This window comes from Gnatocerus cornutus, chromosome 3 (genome assembly GCF_029298725.1).
Source record: "Gnatocerus cornutus isolate USDA-ARS CGAHR chromosome 3, icGnaCorn1.1, whole genome shotgun sequence".
NCBI lineage: Eukaryota > Metazoa > Arthropoda > Insecta > Coleoptera > Tenebrionidae > Gnatocerus > Gnatocerus cornutus.
The window spans coordinates 15,345,146-15,366,684 of record NC_142235.1 but is presented as its reverse complement, the minus strand read 5'-3'; the positions used below and the strand labels follow the sequence as shown (position 1 = coordinate 15,366,684).

The following is a 21,539-nucleotide window of genomic DNA, read 5'->3' as shown; positions in this document are numbered from 1 at the left end:
CAAATTCAAATTAGTGTCAACCGAAACGCAAAAATCCCTAGACGTGAATTGACAGCCCATTAATCGAACATGAAATTCGCAGTATATTCATGATATTCCGAACCAAATGAATCATTACAATGATCACCTTTACGACCAATTAAGATAAAGGTACGTTGTCCCTGAAATTCCTCTCAATCGCAATGATTTTTTCCAGACCAGAGCAAAAGTGAGGTTAAGTAAAATGTACGAAAGTCCGTCGTCTCTAGAAGAACTGTGTTTGGATACAATATCGGACAATATTTTAAATTACGTGAAATTAGAGCGTGTCATCAATTATGATAACAGCAAAGCGAAAAGATACAAATTCGCCGATCCGGACCTGTTTTTGTTCAAGGAGATCTCAGAGAAACTTTTAGCGAAATTTCAAGAGAAGAACATTCTTTGTGATGAGTTGATGTTTGTTTTTAACGAGAAGAACACGAAGCTTTGTACGGTGAAGTTGAAAAGCTGTAAAGTGTCACAGGTGGGGCTGCAAATACTCAAACAGCACAAAGTCATTGATTTAGAATGTGTCAATTTGAAGAATGTTTGTATAGGAGAGATTATAGGTAATTTAGAGTGTTTTGGGAGTCCCCTTGTTTACCTCACGTTGCAGATTGTCTCAACGAATGGTCAATAAAAAACTTGGTCAATGTCAACTTTTCAAAATGCACCTTCACAGACATGCAAAGGCACAGTTTAATGGTCAAAATAACAAATCTCAAGAATCTACGTTCTCTCAATTTAGCGTACACGGAATTGAACCAACCAAGCTTTAAGATGATTTGTGAAGATCTCAAGTTGTTAGAGAAGTTAGATATTTCAGGAACCATAGTTAAAGATCTCAGTCCTTTGATCTTGTTGTCAGACCATTTGATCAGCCTCTCAATAAGTGTGAGTATTTTTCTGACATTTTTGCATAATTTGTTTATTTTATTGCTCGCATTATCATTTTTGACGTCACTAACACGAGAGGTGCCCGCTTTATTCAGCTTGTGGCGGTTTTATTTAAATATTTATGTGGCAAGTTGTGTAAACAAGAATTGGCAAAAACAAAGAGCTGTCAAGGACGTGGGTGGGGCACGAGTCTCATGACGGAGGAGACACGTGATTAGTGGAGAGGGTCACGTGGAGTGGAGATGTCAGATGTGTCATTTGTTTATGTTTACATTTTTTAGTTGGAATGCTGAATGCTTGAAGACGGAAAATTCTGTTGGAAGGAACTGGTTTTGGTCAATTCCTCTACTTATTTGTGCGCGAAATTAAATTGAGGAGGCCTTGAAGCGTGTCGCCAGGGCTACCAACATTAATCTCTATATCTTAGGAGTCTCTAATTTTATTCCAAGTTGGCAGCTCTGATATGAATCGATTAACTGTCTTAAGAACATTCTTAACTCAATGACGCCATTTTTAATTCGACTCAGTCGCTATCTCGCTTATTTATAAAGCAATCTGAAAGTATTGGTGCTCATTTTACGCAGAATTTCACGCAAAATCCAAAAAGGTGAAATTCGATAAAATTGGGCCAGCGATCAAAGTTTCGGATATTGAATTTTGAGTTGGAAAATTTTTAAAGCTCAATATCTCCGAAGCTACGAAAAATTTTGTGAAACGGTTTTTCACCATCGTTTTTTTCGGGTCATTTTACTTTAAAATTCGCCCTCAAAAGTAAAAAATTCGATGGTCAATTTTTTTGTGAAAAAAAATTTGCGACTTATCGATGAAAAATTTTCAGGTTTTTGATCGCCCCTCTTAAACTATTTGCCCTATCAATCTGAGATTTGGCCAATTGATAGATCTCGAGCTCCTCTTTCGATCGGTTTATAATTCAATAATACTAAACGCAGTTTTCGCCACGAAACAGCGTCTTGAAAATGACCCTTAAAACACCTTCTGAAAATGTAATTCGGTCAATTTCTCGTTTATGTGTTAATGAAATTTGACCTATATGGGCTCATCTTACGCAGAATTTCGCGGTGAATACAAAAATATCCTTATTTTTCTCGTACATCAACAAATAACTGAGTTAGAGGCGTTTGAGATTTTGGGTTGTCGCCAAAGGACGAAAATTTTGAAGCTCCGGAAACTATTTTGCCCGATACCTCTGGAATGATGGCAAAAAAAAACCTTTTCGCAATCGTTTTTCTCGCAATTTTTACCTTAGAAATCGATCTTAAATAGTTCTAATTCAAAATTTTCATTTTATTTTCAAATTACGAATTCTTATGAAAGTTTTCAAATTACAAATTTTTGTGCAATTTGTCAATTTTTTTTAAACTTGTCTTTTGCTCTACAATTTATTCATTCAATTGTTTGCAGGACTTGTCGCAAGCTCGGAACTACGTCTCAACCCTCAGCCAACTGCCCAACCTCCGCCATCTCGATGTCAGCATATTCAACGAAAAGCTCGACAACATGGACGACTCCGCCTCCCACGTCCTAACTTTACTCGAAGACCGTTCAACCCTCCCAAACTTAATATCTCTGGACGTTTCAGGATGGCGCGACGTCATCCCCTGTGAAACCCTCCTCAGATACGTAGAAACGCATCCGAAACTAGAATTTTTAGGCATAGTCTTAATCGATTGCACTTCAGACTTCACCTTCAGCGCCATTTCGACAACATGGCCGAACTTGACCATAGCCGGCTTAGGTAACGAGAATCAGATCAAGGTAGCTTTGAAGAAGTACTGGCAACGCTCAAATTACGTCCAGAAGGCGTTGTACCACCTCTTCCAGTTAACAAACTTGTTACAAGAAGCCAGACCGGACATGTTTAATCTTGTCCTGCCTGTCATGGCGGCGCATCCGAACAAATTCGGCGTGCAAATGGCGGCGACGGCGTGTTTGTATAATTTGACACGAGGCGACTTGAGTAAAAAAATACATCCGAGGGCGTTGAGTCGAGGGGTGAATTTGACTTTACATGCGATGGCGTCGTTTCCGGAGGAGTTCCAATTACAAAAGAACTCGTTATTGACGCTGTGTAGTGATACGATACTACAGGATGTCAATTTTGATAGATTTCGATGCGCGAAGTTGGTTTTGGACGCTTTGTGCTCATTCGAAGACGTGAATATGAACAGGATGGCCGTCGCTATTTGCAGCATCCTCGCCGCTAAAGTGAGCACTGAAGAAACGTCCGAGTTGGGCGCACGCCCTGTATATATGCGCAAACTTCTCGCTATGGTCGAAAACCGCGTCGAGTCGCGCACCTCCGACATAACTTTGAAATTCACCCTCAGCGCCCTCTGGAACTTGACCGACGAAAGCGCCGCCACCTGCACCGTCTTTCTTGAGCAAGGCGGCGCGTATTTATTCCTCAACGTCTTGAAAACTTTCAAAGACGATAGTGCTATCGAAACCAAAGTCTTGGGACTGTTAAACAACATCGCCGAGGTGGCCAAGTTAAGACATAGCCTATTGATGGACTCTTTGATGAACGAGTTGTTCATACTGTTAAAATCGGAGAATATCGATGTCAGTTATTTCGCTGCGGGGATAGTGGCGCATTTGGCGTCGGACGGGGAGGAGCAGTGGACGGTGGCGAGTCACTCGAGAGGCGAAATGTTGGGGGAGTTGATGGGGGCGGTTTCGCAGTGGAAGGTGCCCGACAGCGAAATGGTGGCTTATCGGAGTTTTAGGCCGTTTTTTTCGCTGCTGAGGACCGATATGGACTTTCAGGTGCAATTGTGGGCGGTGTGGGCCATTCACCACGTCTGTACGAAAAATCGTAAGTTGGGGAGTAGGATTAACCCTTTAACTGTTATAAACGTACATATGTGTTTTGACATTTTCCTGATAAACTAAATAAGATGAGAATTTGAAATTTTAGGAACAAAAACAATGACAATATTCACATATTCGTGACCCTTCCGGTTATACCGGAAGTACAAGGTGTTTATAAATGTTTCTAGCATCAAGGGTGACTATGAAATGTCAAAGAAAATTTGTCGCTCATTATAAATATCCGCTTACTTTCGTCCCCAAAATTTCAAATCCTTATCATTTGCATTTTCTGAGAAAAATGGCAAAACGTACATATACGTTTATAACAGTTAAATGGTTAAAAGTAAGAAATGATGGTCGAGCAGGCTTTGGAAATTAAATTTGACACTGATCTCATGTTGCGACAGTTGCAGTGCTACCAACATGCAGGAACAATGCAAGGCTTGTTCGTTTATAAATGATTAGCTGTCGGAATTTGATGCATGCGATGACTGCGCGTTCTGCGCCAAATGTTTGACATTATTGATATGAGTAATTTTTATTTCCTTTTCAGCGAAGCGGTACTGCGTCATGCTGCGGGAAGAAAAGGGCGACTCCCTTCTCACCGACCTTATTAATTATAGTGATTCGCACCCCGATATTAAACTAATCTCACTTCAAATTCTTGAAACTGTGGCTGGCCATGTTTGAATTGGTGAGACTTTTCGCATATTGTGATTGAATTCATGACAGTATCATGACAGTATCTGTAAATTTATTTTATCGTCACGTTAGGTTGTACATTTCTCCTATTTTACGTTAGGATTGTTATTGTTTTTACAAAATTTTAAGTCTGAAGAAATGGACGTGCCTGAGGATTTTCGTTGAAATGGCTGGCACTTTCACTTCTGTTTCTTAATTTTGGTTGTGTAATTCAGAAACGTGCCAATGTATAGTGTCCTGTACAAACAATGTATAAATGTTAGATTAATTGTACGAACTAGTCAAATATATCACACGTTGAAAAAAAGCTGTTTGAATTTCGCGGGTGTTGCTGCCAACCTGAAGTCATGAAGTGGCGTGGTGGTGTCCGTGTAGGTTCGTCAAATCTGGGAGAGAATGGTTGTTTTTTGGGTAAGCTGTTGTGGGGGTGTGAGCTGGGGGCGGAGTGCGCCCCCAGACGTGGATGCGTGGTTTGTAGGGGTTGTTTTTTTGGTGTGTTTTCTGGGGGATTTTGTCGGTGTGAGGTTTGCGGTTGGCGGACACGCGCAATGATCGTTCTTGTTCGTCGTTCCGATCCCCTCTCAGTATGTTCGGGTGCACCATGTTCCCCGTTTCACAGTGCGGACCGAGGACTGCACAAAGCGCAATGTACCTGCGCCATTACTGTGGAGAGGAACTACGAACAGTTCTGTCAAAGTATATTCGGTTTTCTCGCTACAGGACGACTTTAAATGCAGAATAACGTAACGGAATTGACGCACAGATTACTACGAGCCCTCGACAGTAATTACAATGTAAGAATTTCCTTGTTTTTTATTAAATAACAGCGACACGAACCTGAAAAGCGTACACCATTGCGAGTGTCGACCAGGTGGACTACACATACTCGCAAATGCGGCCAAATGACCGAATTTCGTCGAAAAACCGTCGAAAACAAGCGTGGAAATGTCAAAAAGGCGGTAGGTTTCCAATCGCCACTCGCATATAGTGGGCTTCGCTAAACAGTTGAACGGCTTGACATTTGACGAGTATGTGGGGCTCCTTGGCGTGTCTAAACCCCTTTTTCACCCCAAATCACACCGTTTGCAGGTCATTGACATGCCTGCAGTCATCGAAATCGTATCGCTCCTCGAAAAAGTCACAATTACCAAAGAATTGCTCGAGGTAAGTCGCCCCTTGTCCCCCTCACTCTTACAACAAACTTTTCAGACCACCCGATTGGGCAAACACGTGAATGAATTGCGCCGCAAGACCAACAACGACTCCTTATCGAAGAGGGCGAAGGAGTTGGTCAAAAAATGGCGCAATATGGTCCTCCCCGACTCCAACGGGCAACTCAAATCGCTCCAAGAAGGGGAAAAACGACGGCCCCCGAACCGGTCGCCCCCCACAGAAACCAAGAGGCCAAAACTGAACGGTCAAACGACCGAATTGGAACTCTCAGACAATTCCAATTCGAGTTTCAAAGATGTGATAAATACGAAATTAAAACGTGATGTGATCCTTATAAATTCCGACTCGAACTCGAGTTTACCAGAGGCCAAGCAGGAGCCGCAGTTGGAGGAGCAGCTACCCAAGAAACGGGGGCGCAAAAAAGGCTCAAAGAACCACAAGAACTTGATTGATGAAGCCGAGACCTCCTTCACCAACAAACTCGCTGTTTCTAGAGGTAACTCGAAGGTGAAAACCACGCAGGAACTCATTGCGGGGCTCCAGAACAAGAACACGGTTCTCGGGACGACCCCTCTCAAACCAAAAGAAGATCTGACTCTCCGCGCGGCTAAACTCACAGAACGTGTCTCTATAATTGACCAGAAACTCAACACGAACGCGAACCGCTACAAGAACTCGCAGAGGAAGAATTTCGCTCCCCAGAAGATCAGTCTCGGAGAGAAAAGCGACAGAGTGATAGAGTCAGGTTCTGTGATCAACGACAAGTCTTTGCTACCCGCGGACGAGGAGGTGATCATCGTGGACGATGTCGAACCCCCTCAAGAGGACAAACCTCCGACGCCTCCTCCTGAGTCGCCCCAGGAAGACAAAATCACGTCGTTTTCGGTTGAGGACGCCTTGGCGCAGTTACCGCCGATCGATGCCACAGTTTTGGAGCAAGAGGAGTCGGAGCCTCCTTGCACGTGTCTTTTGAAGGAGAATAAAGACTTTGCCTTGGACGAGAGCGAGTTAGGGCAACGGTTCGAGTTTATTGAAGACAGTGAGTGCTCCGCGAGGTTACACTTTGAGGAAAAGTCCCAAAGACAGGAAACCACACCCGAGGATCTGCACTCAAAGTATATAGAGAATGTTAATGGGAATTGGGGGGTTGGGGAGGAGAAAAAAGGGCCCGAGACGACTGAGGACGGTCTATTTGTGAATGTAGTGCCTAATGTAAATACCGAGAGTATACCGAAGGATGTAAAAGCGGACTTTTCGTGTGAGAATTACAAGAAATATAGCATTTCAGAGAGTGATCAGGAGCGGACAGGTGATAGAGTGTTTCGGGAGTGGCACGAGGTCCTCGATACACCTTCCTATAACGGCGAAATTTTTAAAATTTTGCCTTACGTTATTATAGATTAAAATACTAGTCTTGTATTAATTACACCTAAGAACTATTTTATGTTGACCCACTTTCTGGGTCATTACGAGGTGTCATATTGTTTTATGGAGACTCGACAACAACCAAATGTTTCCAAGGGTCACTTTTTTTCCGTGTATAGTTTTTTATTATTACTATTGCACACTGCTTTTATAATTGTGTATATTTTATTAGCTAGGCAATGTTTTTCAAAGTGTTACGAGCTATGGTTATATATTTAAAAAGAAATGTCAATTTCACATTGGCTATTGTTAATTTATTAATTTTTTTTTCTTGTTAATACGTTTCGATGTTCGCATTAATCCAATTTTATCATAGTTATTTTATGGGGTTTATGTCGAATCGGCCCGACACGAACAGGGCTCGTTTATCTTCCGTTGTTGTCAGGTAAATTTCAGTTCAATGTAAATAAATTTAGTTCCCCTTTTTCATCAAATAGTTGTACAAACAGTTGATTTCTAGTTCAAAAATGTCAGTGCATTGCATTTGTAATGTTCTTGATGATATTATTGCCTTTTACGACAAAATAAAGATATTTTCTATACGTCTTCACCTTTCCGCGCTCTCATTGGCTCCCGAAAACTAATCTTTCACTCAAACGCCTCCGATTGGAGTTGCCATAGCAACGTGTCTTTGCTCATGGATGTTGTGATTGGGCACGTGATGCGCTACCATGGAAACACTTTAATGACAATATGTACACTAAGTAAAAAAATTACACTTGTTCTAATAAAGGAAACCCGTCATCGCCTTGCGCGATTATTGCATCAATGTTATAAAACGAAGCGTGTAGAGTAATGACGAAGAACGAGGCCCCCAGGACCCAAAACATGGCGCCGTGGGCCCCCACCATGTAGTAAACTGGCATAGAACAGAGAAGTACCACTCCATATACTTGTGCCAAAGTCAGTTCTTTCTTAAACAGCACGATTTTCTTCTCTTGATGCCTTTTATTGAGTCTGTAGCCTGCGTAAAAGCTTCCGGCGATGGCAAAGAGGATCAGAGGCGACGTAATCCTAAAATTGGGGGGTGAATTTGGGGAGATTCCGTATCGATACACTCACAAGCAGTACACGATGAGCCCCATAAAAACGAAAAGATAATTGCTTTGAAAATATTCAATGTTTCTCATGATCCTCTTGCTGAGTCTTGGAATAGATGGGGGCGCTTTGAAGTTTGAGGTTTGGAGGAAAACCAGCCACGGCCTCACGTTCTGTCTCTGTTTATTGAACCATTCTTTGGGGTCAGGAATTTGGGTCGGAGTGAGGAAACTGGAAAATTCGATGAATTGAGGTTATGTCAACTTTTGTAATACCTGGCGAATGGTGGCTTTTGAGGCGGCATCGGGGGCGCCATCACCCCCGACACGTCGACTGACACATCGGTCATAATTCACCACCGTTTCATGGACTTTTTTCACGGATCTTGCAAGACTTTGACAGATGACGTTTACACAAAGAAAAAATAGTGTCGGAAGTGGGACACCACAGAATCGACGGGGGCTGTAGAGGGGCCAAAACGACCACCTGTTCTCCTTCCTTTCGTAAAATCACAGTCTTGCAATCAGACAGAGCAACAGTGCCACCTTATTCGAGTAATCTCTTCCACGTTTAATGGCCCCAAAGTGATTCATTATACGAGTTTGGACTTGTTCCACGAGATAACTGCCTTTTTACGGTAAACAATCTCGTTAAAACTTGTTTATACGCGTCCTTGACACGGCCGTTACGTGTCAATTTTCAAATCCCCCGCCCACGATGTAGATGTCGCTTGCATCGTTCCTCCACCAATCCCGACGCAGCTCGCTTCTGATTGGCCGAATCAAAATCCAGATGCGTCGATTTTCGTAACCGTTTTAGTGAGCAGTGTTTGTTTTGTTGCGCAAATTTTTGAGTTTTCTGAGTGAATTTGAGTGAAATTCTTTTGTGGAAAGATGTCTTTCCATCGGAGGATCGCCCCTGAAGTAATTGTTGACTCAGAGCCTCCGCACGACTTGGATTCGTCATCAGGATGTGAGTTGTCTTTCGAGCTGTCTAGTGATGCTATCCGGAGCCCCTCGCCCAACCGGAGGATAAAGTACACGTTGAATACACCGAGACCCAACCCGTCGTATAGTCCCCCGTACAAGAAAGTGCGAGCCTTGAGGCTGTTTGATAGCCCCCTTACTCCGAAGACTATTATTGAGAAGTCTGCGACCACGCCGGCCCCCAGGAGTCGGCTGTTTGTGGATAAACCGAGAGTTGTTACGAGGAGTGAGAAGCCGTCAGCGAACGTGAATCCCTTCACTCCAAATGGTAAGTTTGGCAACAAAAGGGGGCTGTTTCTTAGATAACCGATGTTTCTTCTTAGGCATGTACCAGACCAAGAAAAGGATGAGATCTTCGAGCTCGCTGAAGGTCCCCAAGTTTGATTTGAACGATTCTGACGTATCGGACGTGGAGAATGAGCCTCCGGCGAAGCGCCTGCCGCTTCATGAGAACAACATACCTCGTTACCACCAGGAGTTCGTGGAGCTCGAGTTGATAGGCTCTGGTGAGTTTGGGTCTGTCTACAAATGCATCAATCGCCTCGATGGGTGCATCTACGCAATCAAAAAATCGACAAAACCCGTCGCTGGGAGCGTGTTTGAGAAGACAGCCCTCAACGAAGTATACGCGCATGCTGTTCTTGGGAAACACCAACACGTAGTTCGCTATTATTCTGCTTGGGCTGAAGACAACCACATGATAATCCAGAACGAGTATTGCAATGGGGGCTCTTTAGCGGATCGTCTCCAGGAAGGGCCTCTTACACCTGTAGAACTCCGCCAGATGTTGATGCACGTCGCTGAAGGCCTCCGTTACATCCACTCCGAAGCCCTCGTCCACCTCGACATCAAACCTGGCAACATCTTCATATCAAAAGAAAAGAAAATCCAATTCACAAATTATGATTCCGCCGACGATGGGTTTGAAGACCTTGATGAGAGCCACAGCGAAGAAGAACTGACCTACAAAATAGGAGACCTCGGCCACGTGACTAGCCTGAACAACCCCCAAGTTGAAGAGGGCGATTGTAGATACCTCCCCAATGAAATCCTTCATGAAGATTATTCAAATTTGACCAAAGCTGACATCTTCGCGTTGGGTTTGACAGTACTGGAATGTCTCGGTACGAGGCCGCTACCCAAAAACGGCGACGATTGGCATAAACTGCGAAACGGGGAACTACCCCCATTGCCCCCAACTTTGAGCAGAGACATGATTAATCTAATCACAGCCATGATCCACCCCAATGCGACGATGAGACCCACAGCGTTGCAGATTTTACACCACCCAGCGTTGTGTCCCGTTGGAAAAAAGACAAGAGCACAGCTTCATCGAGAATTAAACGCTGAAAAACTGAAGAATGAGATTCTTTCCAAACAACTCCAAGAGGCGGCGATTTGTATCAAGTCGATAGCTCCAGAAAGCAAACAGTTGAAGGGCGTCTCGAGGATCAGCAGTAGGTTGATTGGGAAGAAAGTCAATCGTAGCGTCAGCACTACAACGTTTTAATTTCCAAATTGGTTACTAGAAGCTCGCTCATTTGTTCGGGGCTCCCGGATGGGGGCGATTTTGTTAATTTTAACTCTAGTAATGTGATTGATGGAATCTAGTTTCATTTCAAATGAAGTGAAATTTAGGTTGGTAGGATTGTAGACTGATATTTCAAGAAGCTGTGTTTCTTCAATTGCAAGGCTGTAACGCTGTTAATTGTATTGTTAACATTTTTTGAGCTTTTGTCGTTTTCTTTGAATCAAAATTCCAGGTTTTCTTAAGTTTAGGTCCAAACCCATTTATAATTTTATTTTACATATTTTATAATTATAGCGTAGATTTATTTAAAAGTATTTGTTATATTATGTGATAATTATTTTTAAAAGGTTAGTATAGTTATATTATACATATTGTAACTTGCATTCCTTAGAACTTGTGCCTTAGTCGCATCAAATTATTGTAGCGAATTTGTTAGTACAGTTTTATAACTCGAATTTGTAATAAATTATACCAAATAAAACTTCCATGGTTGCTTTTATTGACACGTGTTGCCGTTTACTTACAATTTTCAAGTCCACAGATCTAACTAGTGACTTTTTACGTTGGCAACGGAGCGATTATTTTCTAATTTATCTACTTACGCAAAACTATGTTATCTTCACACTTCGATGATCTCGAAGGTCACAAATCTGTGGAATTTAAAAAATCACGTTTTGATTGTGTTGATAACCTCAACACTACCAACCCCGTCACGAAAATCCCTATATTTCCTCAACGTCAAAACAATGTAATTTCGTAAAGTAGAGTTTAATAAGTAAAACCACACAATGATCACTGTATTAACATTCATGTGAGTGCTAAGACTGGTCTTGAAGCCCCCTCACAACCCTTTTGACGCGTCCCGGTAACATAACCTCATTTTACATTTTAGGGCTTCTCTTCTCTACTCCACCGACTTCCTGCTAATTGTCTCCGTGAGCACATTCCTCTTTATCGGTGTTTTCATTCCGTCGATTTTCTTCTACCTGCGGGGGAAATACAGGCGACTGAAGGACAAAAATAAAAGTTCCAAGCTCCAAGTTGGGATTTTTCACCCTTATTGTAATTCTGGCGGGGGCGGTGAGAAGGTTTTGTGGGTGGCGTTACAAGCCCTTCAGAGACAGTACGTTCCAGTACAACCCAATTCAACCCTTAATAATCCAATTTTGTAGGTATACAAATGCAGAGTTCCATATTTATACAGGGGATATTGAAGCCACCCCCTTAGAAATCCTAGAAAAGGTGGAGAAAGTTATGAATGTGAAAGTCGACAAGAGTGTGAAGTTCGTTTATTTGACTCGGCGGAAATGGGTGGAGGCGACTCCTTACCCCTATTTCACCCTCTTGGGGCAAGCCCTGGGGTCCATTTATCTGGCTTTTGAAGCTATAAATCAGTTTGTGCCAGGTTGGAGATCGGGGGGCTTTGATATCGTTTTAATTTTGTGGTTTTAGACGTTTTTATAGACACCACAGGGTACACTTTTACGTTGCCTTTTTTCAAGTACTTAGGGGGCTGCAAGATTGGGTGCTACATCCACTACCCTACCATTACGAAGAACATGATCCTGAGGGTGTCCCAAAGACAGGAGATTTACAATAATAGGAGCATAATTGCACGCAGCCCCATTTTCACCCACGCCAAGCTTCTCTACTATCGGATCTTCGCCTGGGTACTTTACCCTTAAATCTTCCTCAGTTACTTAGTTTTTAATTGTAGCTTTATCGTCTCGCGGGGCAGAGCTCCGACACGACCCTAGTCAATTCGACCTTCACCCTCGAGCACTTAACCGAGCTCTGGGGGCGCTCTCTCCACTTAGTCTACCCCCCGTGCGAAGTCGACCACTTGAAGAAGATCCCCAAACCCGTGAAAAAGCCCCACAAAATCCGTATTCTATCATTGGCGCAGTTCAGACCGGAGAAAAACCACCCTCTGCAGCTCCAGGCTCTGTACGAGTTGCGCGAGCTCCTCGGGGATGATTTCGACAACGTCACTCTGGTTCTCTGTGGGAGTTGCCGCAACGCTGGGGATAGCACCCGCGTGGGGGACCTCCGCGATCTCAGTAAACACCTCAGTCTCGAAAACAACGTCGAATTCAAGGTGAATTTAACGTACGAGGAGTTGCTGGAGGAGTTTGAGCGCGCGTATTTGGGGGTCCACACGATGCTGGATGAGCACTTTGGGATTAGCGTGGTGGAGCAGATGGCGGCGGGGTTGATCGTGATTGCGCACAAGTCAGGGGGGCCCTACTTGGATATTGTGGAGACGTCGGAAGGGTCGAGATTGGGCTTCCTGGCGACGACTCCTGAAGAGTACGCTTACGTGATTAAGTTTATTTTGAACTGCGGGGATGAGGAGGTGAAAGAGATCAGGGAGAGGGCGAGGGCGTCGGTTGATCGTTTTAGTTTAAGGAAGTTCCAGGATGAGTTTTTGAGGGCTATAGATCCGTTGTTTAAATAAAAAATGAAGAGTATTGTTGTTTTATTTGAATTTCGCGGGGGGTTTGCGTGGTGGCGCCACCAGATGTCGCGTTGGTTTGAAAGGTGAAAGAAAGGCATATGGCGTACGTTTCTATTTTTGCTAAAACCGAGATAAAATTAAAGTAAAAAACGGTGTGTTGTGAGTAAATATCGATAGAAAATCGGAGATTGTTTATGGTGCATCACACAAATGTCCCGCGTTGAGGTTTTCCGATGATTTTCCGTTTGTTTACGTATGTGCGTATGTTGAGTTTTTTGTTGACGAATTATAAAAACGGACTGTGATATTAAACTTAGTTGTAAAATAGTAAGAATCAGTTTCATTCTCATTAGATTCCGGTTTATTTATTTAATTAGGAACGATTTAGTAATAAGTGATATTTTCGACAAAAGACTGAACGATTTGGACGAATTTTTACCAAAGACAGAAAAGACAGTTGTACATAGAACTTTTACACAATTTTTGAAAAATGTCGGTGACGGAAGAAGCCTCGGCAGCCGCCAACACCGTCGATCCTGCCCCCAGTGACACCCCCAACAAAGGTAAGCCCCCATTCCACTACCCATTGTTTTCAAAAACTGTCATTTTTCCCAATCAAGGAGGCGTTAATTAGTGACGTAACATTTCGTTCCAATTTTATCGTCTTGTTTTCAAAATAATCCATACCGTGATATTATGTGGGCTGGGAAAATTACTTTCGAGCGATAAAATGGTACATTTCCAACACCACCTGCAATATACAGGGTGATGCAAAATCATTCCCAACTTTGACAGCTGACGGTTCAAGGTCGGTGTTGAATTACAACACGAGAGCGAAAAGTGTAATTAAACGCCTGAATAATTGACTGTAATAATTATCATGCGAATTATTGCTGAAGTGGCAATCAAAGTAAACGACGTGACATTCGAAACCGAAGGTGGTTAATCCTCGGCTGTTGAGTGCTGGGATGTGATTATCTGCAAATTGCCACAGATGGGGACTTGAAATTGCCATCTTCACGTTTGAACTGAATGGCAGTTGGTAATTCGTGGGATCAAATCGCTCGTGATTTTTATTCCAATGTTGGTAATTGGGTCCGTGCATGGGTCTCCAAATAAAATCAATGTTGGTATAATTGCTTTATTCACATTCGCACAAAATGAATTTTTTATGCTGGATATAATCTACTTGGCACCAGAGGGCGCTGCGAATTGCAGAATTCTGACGCAGAAAAGCTTAAAAGGGCTCACGTGATACGAAAAACTGAGTCATTTCAGGTACATCGGAGAAGAATTTGGGTTCTGAGAGTTTCGGAATGTAGAAATGAGGTTTTTGAGTTTGGATTTGAGAACTTGAAAATATGAAATTTTGTGAAGTCGAGAGTTTGAAATTTAAGAAACAACCAAATTTTCACGATTCAAATTTTGAGAGCTCAACTGAGAAGCAATCAGCAAACTAAGAATTTGAAGAATCTGAGAAATGTTGAGTGTTAAAACAAAGAAAATGAGAATTTGAAATACTGAAATAAGAAATAAGATACGGAAATGCAAAAATCCTTGAAAACAGAAGTAATTTGAAAAGCAAATCAAATGGGTAGAAAAATTTCTGAGGAAGCGACAACTTCTAGCGCATTTAAAAACCGAGAATTGAAAGTTGATACCAAAAACGGAAGAATTTTACATTTTGGGAATTGAAAATTTGAAATTCTTTGAAATTAAGACATTGAAAACTTGGGATTTTGAGATTCTGGAAAACCTCAAATTTGAAATGTTTCAGAAATTGAGGTCCTGTAACTGATAAGACTCTGAAAACCTTAAAATGTGTGATTTAAAGAACCTGAGAAAGTGGGAAATTAAGATCTAAATAAATGTTGAGAAACTAAAAAGCGGAGAATTATAAACTTTATAAACTAAATGTCTGATAATGTAATGTTTTACCAGGGTAAGAACTTGAGAAAAGAATCCTGCGAAACTGAGGTCACATAAACCTGAAACTGAGAAGCTCAGAAATGAGTATATTATGAAACAAATCTCATCTTAAAATTCAGTTGACAGGAAATCTTGAAGTTTCAATAATTGTGAAAGTTTGCGAGATGAGACACTCAGGAAATAGACAGTAAAAAGTAGTCTCAACGGTGCGAAGACGAGAATTTAAAACGCATAAATTACCGAATCTTCAGAATAATTCCGAGAATCTGGAACACATTTTGGAGAAAACAATCGGAGAATGTGAAGACTTTAAAAATAACCCAAGAAATTGAGAAAGACGTTGAAAATTCCAAAACGTGAAACACAACTCTCATTCTGAAAGGTGCAAATATCTCAATTTTCAACAACGCATTTTAATGACGTAATTCTAGACACCACAGTGATCATACTAATTGATAAAAACTCTATAATTAGTCACAACATGATCCGATTACAAACATCTTCAATTCCGTTATTTTTAGCCTCAAACATGTTTGCATTAAAAACTTTAAAACCATAAATCCCGCCAGGCCCCGTTTTTTTCCCTTGCAAAGTCTCCATTTATCATCCAAGTTTTTGTCGTCTTACCAGACCTTTTTCTATTCACTCTTATCACCAATTTTCGTTCGGACGTTGCAGAGTTTAATTCGTTTGACTTTAATTGTGCAATTTGTAGTAATAGTGTGTATAAAAAATAAAAAACATTCAAAAACAGCGTAATGGCTAAAACCAGAAGTTTGAAAACCACACAAGCTTCGAAAATAACCAACGGAGTGACTCACGCGAGCACGATAAAAAAATCGACAAGGCCCACCAAACGTGTTTCTTGGCGTAATTACCAAGTGTGCTAATTTTTAAAATGATGCTAATTTGTTTTTTTGGTGTAGGGGACGAACAAGGAGTGAGTTTGACCGGAACACCGGAACTCTCCGATCCAGCCATTTTGGCCGTGAACCCTAAGTTCCGGTACGGAAAGGATGAGTTGCTGAAGTTGAGGGATGCTCCGTTGTCGCAGAGGAAACCGGATTTTCTGGATGTGAACGAAGTGTAAGTTGAGATCCAAGAAAAGGGAGAAGTGCACGAGCACGTGTTGTAGGTCTCCGACGATTTGGGACCCCACTCGATGGAGCTCCGATCGGAAGAAGTCAGACACTCCGACTGAGAACGGTGCGAGACTTGGAGACGAGCACAGGGTGAGTGTTCTTAGGGATTGGTGGAGTGTACTGAGTTTGTTGTTTCTAGCGTCGTCCCGCGGACCCCCGCGAGCGCCTCCGTAAAGAAAACGACATCGTCCTGAGTCCTCAACGTCGTAGTTTCAATTCTGGCTGTTGCGTTCCGGGCCGGGAGCCCCGCAACACCACAAATCGGCCTCACAGCCCCCTCGGCACGAAGAACGACCTCGGGGGCGGCGTCCGCGATATCCAAACCAGTCGTCGCATCGGCAGCGGCCGCATTCTTCGTGTTCCCGGAGATTTCGGCGAGAAACCTGAAGGCAACGATAACGATTACAGTTTCAGACCCCAGCAGCGGAACGACAACCAAGACAGACGACAATTCGGACGCGATTTCGACAAGGAAAAAGACAGGAGAAGTGGCGGAAGGTTCGGCGATAGACGGAGGATCAATGACGGACGCGACGAAGAACCCGAGTGGTTCTCCAGTGGACCATCTTCGCAGAATGACACCATTGAGTTGCGCGGGTTTGATGATTGCGATCGCTTGGGGAAGAAGAAGATGTCGCCGTCGCAGGCGAAACGTGCCAGAGATTGGTTTAAGAAGAAGAGCGAAGTGGCCAGTGTGACGGAGGAGAAAGAGGAACTTATTATCGAAGGGGGACCCGATGGGAGGTCGACGCCGACCCCACAATCGGAAGGAGATAAAGACAAGGACGGCGAGCAGAACGGGACGGCGGGGTCCACCAACGGGTCCGAAGGACAGGGCGGGGATGGAGACGGAAAGAAGAACCAGCAAGAGAAGCATTTGAATGACCAGTCGTACATTTTTGAGGACATTCTGAAGAGCGACAGCATTCCAGGGCTGCCGGGGCTACTCACCGTAAGTTTACCATTCTTCCTAAGTAGTATTTATTATTTTGTTTTATCTTAGAATGGCGTTGGCGGCGACGGCGACGCCAGCGGCAAGTCCCGCTTCAGCAAGTGGTTTTCGATGGAGAGCAACAACCCTTCAGACAGTCGCCGTTCGTCCATCCAAGACGATGCCATCATCAAGAACTTACTCAAAGATTTGAATGAGCCCAGTGTATCAATTCCCGGTGATTCCAATTCGTACTTCGCCCCCATTTCCCCGGCTGCTAATACAGGAATGGGCGGCAGCGGCGGTGCGAACGCCAAATCATTGAATATCATGGAGATGCTGCAGCGCGGCAAACAGAGCGAGTCCGGTATGAAGCAACGTAAGTGCCCCCTTTCGTCTTTCTTTCTTTGCTGAGTTTAACTTTACAGAAGTCCCCGGTCGCATCCTCAATTTGAACGAAATCGAAGCAAAGATGCGCCAAACCGGCAGCGAGGCCCCTCTGCACAAGCACCCTCAAAAAACCGAGGAGGACATGACCGCCTTCAACCGATTGGTGAGTCGCCCGGTAAAAGGGTCGCCGAAATCTTACAGATTTTGGTCGCAGTTGGCCAACATGTCCAGCACGCACAGTGCGACACCCAATGGACCCTTATCGAAAGGACAACCGATGAGTTTGATGGAGATGTTGTCGCATTCTCAACAGTTGGACGAAGCCCACGCTCGCATGAGTCAACTTTTGGGGCCCACGAGTCCTGGGGCGTCGCCTCACGATCTCGCGACGCGTCTTCAACAAGTGCAGAATCAACAGCAGAAACAACAACAGGTGGAGATGTTGACGAAGTTGATGAACGCGGGGATGCAAGTGCGAGCGTCGCCGTTGCCGGAAATGGGGCTTCAGCAGAGCAGGGAGCTGTTGGGCAGACCGGAAGCGCAGGCTATATTGCAAGGTGAGTGGAGGTGGTTGGACGTTCAAGGTTTGGCGACTAAGGGGTTACGCCACTGCGTAATTTATACAGTCAGTGGCGTATCTTACAAACTTGTCGCGAAACTTTGAGATTTTTAATTTTTGTTTTTGAGAATGTTGTTTACTTTGAACTGGGTGTCGTAAAGGTTTGAAAATCGGCGATATCACGCCGCAACATTTGTACCAGCAATTGGCCAATCCGGCCCTGCAACCCCGCCACCGGGAGATGCTCGTCACCATTTTGAAATTGCAGGGGGGCGGTGGCGTGGGACCGAGCCCGCGGGTTTTGAGCCCCGTCGCCCCCCACCCTATGTTCCAACAGCAACAGCAGCAACAGTTGCGTGTTTCACCTCTGCCTCCGAACGGTGAGTCCGCTTAAGCACGAGATGGCGCCACAAACACATGATTGTTTCCTGCTTTATGTTGCTTTTGTAGATAGCTTTCTTTTTTCTATGCTGTAGGTAGCTTTTGTTATACAGTGGGTGGCTGCGTAACGACATATCACTTTCACTCTTGACAATTATACCCTGTTATTGTTACATGCAGCATACTGTGTGTCTCCAATAATGGCCACAAGTCCAAACACCCTCACTGTACCCGGTGAGTCATTTAAATTCTTTGACCCATCAGTCAGTGGTACACCCATCATGGAAATTGTGTTGTTGCTTGTGGTTCATGTGGGTTGTTTTCTAGCCTTACATCAACGTATACCGTCGCCAAGAGAGCTCCAAGTCCATACTCAGAATATTCTTCAGCGGGCACTCATTAAAAAGAAGTTGGAAGAACAACAGGAGAACTATCGCAAGAAGCAGGAGATGCAACAGCGCGGACAGAGCCCCAACAACAACTCGACCAACGGAAGTAACAACAATAACAACAACAGCCAACAGCCGGCTAAGAGTGTCTCTTCCCCGACTCCGTTGGCCTTCACACCGACCTCAGTATTAAGGAAAATGACAGCAGAGAAAGATGAAGGTTGTTGTTGTCAATTGTTGTACTCCTCCCACTCATGTTGTTTCTCTTCAAGGTGGCAAAGACGTGACTAAACTCGTCGACGGTTCCAAGCTGAGTCAAGGCCGCGCCGTCACTGGAATGCGCCCTCAAACCCAACAACAGCAACAGCCGACTCAACAACAACAGTGGAACGCGTATCAGATTAACATGAAGCAGGCTGGTCGTCCCATCGTGAAAGCGAACAGCTTCCAGCCGCAACAGCAACAAGAGCAGTTTTTCAGTCAGCAACAGCAGAAGTTTTTGAGTCAGCTGCAACAGCAACAGCAGAGAAAGCCGCAGTATCACGGTCACGGTTCGATGCCCGGTCATCATCAACAATATTCCAATCCTAATAGTCAACAGTTCTCTCAGCTCACGCAACAGCAGTTGAGGGCTCAACATCAACAGCACGCGAGGCCCGCCAACGTCCAACAGCCGGGGCAACAACAGCAGCCGTACGGAAATCAGCAAGGGAGCGCGTCTTGGCAACAGTACCTTAATCCGCAACAAAGTAAGTATACAGGGTGTTTGTAATTGTAGGGGTAATTGAAATGAATCGCAGGCAGGGGTCAAGTGGGCCGCGGCGGGGTGAACGACGGCGACTTGTCACCGACTAGCAACCAGTTGACCCGTTGGTTTTCACCCGATTTGTTGGAAAGAGCCAGAGGGGGCGAGCTTCCAAGCACAGCTGGTCTATCTCAACATCTTCTCAGTTTGGAAGAAATCGAAAGACTTACAGCTCCACCAGTCCATAATTAGTTTTCATACTCAGTACCTGGCCTGTTCAACTCGTTCTATATTTTTGTGGCAACCAACGGTGAGTTTTCTTGTTGAGAAAAATAAACGAAAATAAGAAAAGTAACGTGTTTCTGTCGTTTCAGGTTTAAAACTATCTAAAAACAAAATCAATGTCAACGAAAGGACTATTCCATTTAGTGATTGATGACAAAATCATAAAGTAATTGTCGTAGCTGATGACGTGTCAAATTGATTGTTTCTTTGGTATTTTCGAAATACTCACGACCGAATCTAGTTGCGACAAATTCGATTCGTTGAAAATGTAATTTTTGTAAATAGTCATGAAAATGAAAATGTGATAGTCGTAGTAAGTTCGGTCGGGTTTGTTGCAAAACAAGATGGTCGCAGTACATAAAATGGTCGACAAAGCTCCATAGATGTGTCTGTGTGTAAATTTATCAGAATGCTTTTGTTTTCTCTATGTTAACTTTGATTTCTGTGTTTAGGTGGGATCGGAAAAAGTCGCTTAGTTTTTTTAGTAAAAATCAATGAACAGTTTCAGTTGGTTTGATGTTTTCCCTAGGATTTTTCGTTTCATTTTGGTGTTGATTAAAAATCGGAGCTTTAGACACCGTTCGCTGTTTAAACAAAAATATATTATATAATATACACACATTATAAACGTACAATGTAAGAACATACTGTACTACTGTTAATTAAGTATATTTAAGGAACTGATGATGATGTTTTTAATTTGTGTTCTTTTTAACTAGAGAAATTCGTCAGACGCGATAGTTGGCGTTATTTTAATCTGCGTTTGTCGTGACAACTGTCAAATTTGATAAGCGACGTTGCAAAAAATGCATTTCTCTCAAGATCGAAAAATTGCGACAGAAATTTATACATTCCTTTCGCGTGTTATTTATTCTCATAACATCATTCTCTGATTTCTGTGTATAATTTTTCGAAAAATTGTGACTAAATTTAAGATCATTTTCGTCCGTTCGTTCATATTTTTGTCTCTCTCAAGCTTGCGTGGACTTTATTTTTAAAAATCAATCAAATGTCATGTAAATTATGGACATACATATTTTGTTTTCAAATCAATAAAAGAAATAAAAAAGTACAAGTGTTTTATTATTCATCTGCCCTACATTTTTCAATATAAGGTAAGTTGGTTTTCAGAGGACTTTTATGCTTACGAAATGTTTACCGAGATATCTTATCTCAATATTATAAGTGAAACGATCAAGTTATCCACTTCCGACAAGTGTTTCTCCTTTTTTTCTCACGATAGATACGAAATCCTGGAATCGTAGTAGGCTTAGAATGTCGGAGCTCACTGCGATTATATAAAATCTGAAAAAGTTAGTCCAAACACTCGAACTCACGTCGTAGCTTCAGTACTGTGATTTTTCTGCAAATCAAAGTATAGTGCAACCTCAGTAATGTGAATAAATACAATCGAGAGCAAAATATTTGGGACCTTACACTGACTCTTTTATATTAAATTTTGTACATGACGGGAAAATGTTAATTTTGGTCATATTTCCGACGTCCCATTGTATAAAATTGCGTTACTTTTGTTCTCTGCACTGGAAAAATACAGTAAAATCTCAGGGTAGTGGTACTTCCTTTTGGGGCTTTGTAGAATTTTGAGTCCTTTCAATGTAATATAATGCAATGTACAAAGTACTGCGCATATTATATTCATTTTGTCCACATTATCGGGATTTCATTGTTTTGAACTAAATAAGCTTCTTAAGACATCCAATTCGA

At 43.0% G+C, this 21,539-nt stretch overlaps 7 protein-coding genes across 9 annotated transcripts; 5 read left to right on the top strand and 2 right to left on the bottom strand.

The window, feature by feature from the left end:
• The first annotated feature begins 2 nt into the window (after positions 1 to 2).
• LOC148177376 (protein zyg-11 homolog B-like) lies at positions 3 to 4,765 on the top strand. Its single transcript, XM_088033157.1, has 5 exons — positions 3 to 150; positions 197 to 590; positions 638 to 915; positions 2,341 to 3,754; positions 4,304 to 4,765. The coding sequence occupies exons 2-5, from the start codon at positions 224 to 226 to the stop codon at positions 4,438 to 4,440; spliced, it is 2,196 nt and encodes a 731-aa protein (XP_087889283.1). The 5' UTR covers positions 3 to 150; positions 197 to 223; the 3' UTR covers positions 4,441 to 4,765.
• A 7-nt stretch (positions 4,766 to 4,772) lies between these two features.
• LOC148177375 (uncharacterized) lies at positions 4,773 to 7,600 on the top strand. Of its 2 annotated transcripts, none has more exons than XM_088033160.1 (3): positions 4,773 to 4,863; positions 5,542 to 5,616; positions 5,662 to 7,600. In XM_088033160.1, the coding sequence occupies exons 1-3, from the start codon at positions 4,849 to 4,851 to the stop codon at positions 7,027 to 7,029; spliced, it is 1,458 nt and encodes a 485-aa protein (XP_087889286.1). In that variant the 5' UTR covers positions 4,773 to 4,848; the 3' UTR covers positions 7,030 to 7,600. The 2 variants fall into 2 exon arrangements, with proteins under 2 accessions (XP_087889286.1, XP_087889285.1); XM_088033159.1 differs by lacking the exon at positions 4,773 to 4,863 and adding an exon at positions 5,091 to 5,246.
• A 114-nt stretch (positions 7,601 to 7,714) lies between these two features.
• Positions 7,715 to 8,790, bottom strand: LOC148177374 (prenylated Rab acceptor protein 1). Its single transcript, XM_088033162.1, has 3 exons — positions 8,364 to 8,790; positions 8,113 to 8,319; positions 7,715 to 8,064 (listed from the first exon to the last, which is right to left on the bottom strand). The coding sequence occupies exons 1-3, from the start codon at positions 8,435 to 8,437 to the stop codon at positions 7,764 to 7,766; spliced, it is 582 nt and encodes a 193-aa protein (XP_087889288.1). The 5' UTR covers positions 8,438 to 8,790; the 3' UTR covers positions 7,715 to 7,763.
• A 105-nt stretch (positions 8,791 to 8,895) lies between these two features.
• Wee1 (Wee1 kinase) lies at positions 8,896 to 11,088 on the top strand. The gene is made up of 2 exons (XM_088033158.1): positions 8,896 to 9,342; positions 9,398 to 11,088. The coding sequence occupies exons 1-2, from the start codon at positions 8,982 to 8,984 to the stop codon at positions 10,582 to 10,584; spliced, it is 1,548 nt and encodes a 515-aa protein (XP_087889284.1). The 5' UTR covers positions 8,896 to 8,981; the 3' UTR covers positions 10,585 to 11,088.
• A 179-nt stretch (positions 11,089 to 11,267) lies between these two features.
• On the top strand, positions 11,268 to 13,076 carry Alg11 (ALG11 alpha-1,2-mannosyltransferase). The gene is made up of 5 exons (XM_088033161.1): positions 11,268 to 11,416; positions 11,498 to 11,728; positions 11,778 to 12,010; positions 12,058 to 12,275; positions 12,323 to 13,076. Exons 1-5 carry the CDS (start codon positions 11,394 to 11,396, stop codon positions 13,061 to 13,063), a joined length of 1,446 nt encoding a protein of 481 aa, XP_087889287.1. The 5' UTR covers positions 11,268 to 11,393; the 3' UTR covers positions 13,064 to 13,076.
• Positions 13,077 to 13,465: 389 nt separating this feature from the next.
• LOC148177371 (uncharacterized) lies at positions 13,466 to 20,499 on the top strand. 2 transcript variants are annotated; one of them, XM_088032825.1, is made up of 13 exons: positions 13,466 to 13,626; positions 15,919 to 16,078; positions 16,128 to 16,224; positions 16,274 to 17,086; positions 17,138 to 17,444; positions 17,494 to 17,618; positions 17,670 to 18,012; positions 18,176 to 18,394; positions 18,576 to 18,629; positions 18,723 to 19,004; positions 19,057 to 19,533; positions 19,585 to 19,839; positions 19,904 to 20,499. In XM_088032825.1, exons 1-12 carry the CDS (start codon positions 13,554 to 13,556, stop codon positions 19,779 to 19,781), a joined length of 3,147 nt encoding a protein of 1,048 aa, XP_087888951.1. In that variant the 5' UTR covers positions 13,466 to 13,553; the 3' UTR covers positions 19,782 to 19,839; positions 19,904 to 20,499. The 2 variants fall into 2 exon arrangements, with proteins under 2 accessions (XP_087888951.1, XP_087888952.1); XM_088032826.1 differs by lacking the exon at positions 18,576 to 18,629.
• Positions 20,500 to 20,879: 380 nt separating this feature from the next.
• LOC148177370 (uncharacterized) lies at positions 20,880 to 21,474 on the bottom strand. Its single transcript, XM_088033316.1, has 3 exons — positions 21,317 to 21,474; positions 21,152 to 21,258; positions 20,880 to 21,102 (listed from the first exon to the last, which is right to left on the bottom strand). Exons 1-3 carry the CDS (start codon positions 21,472 to 21,474, stop codon positions 21,014 to 21,016), a joined length of 354 nt encoding a protein of 117 aa, XP_087889442.1. The 3' UTR covers positions 20,880 to 21,013.
• Between the last annotated feature and the right edge of the window lie 65 nt (positions 21,475 to 21,539).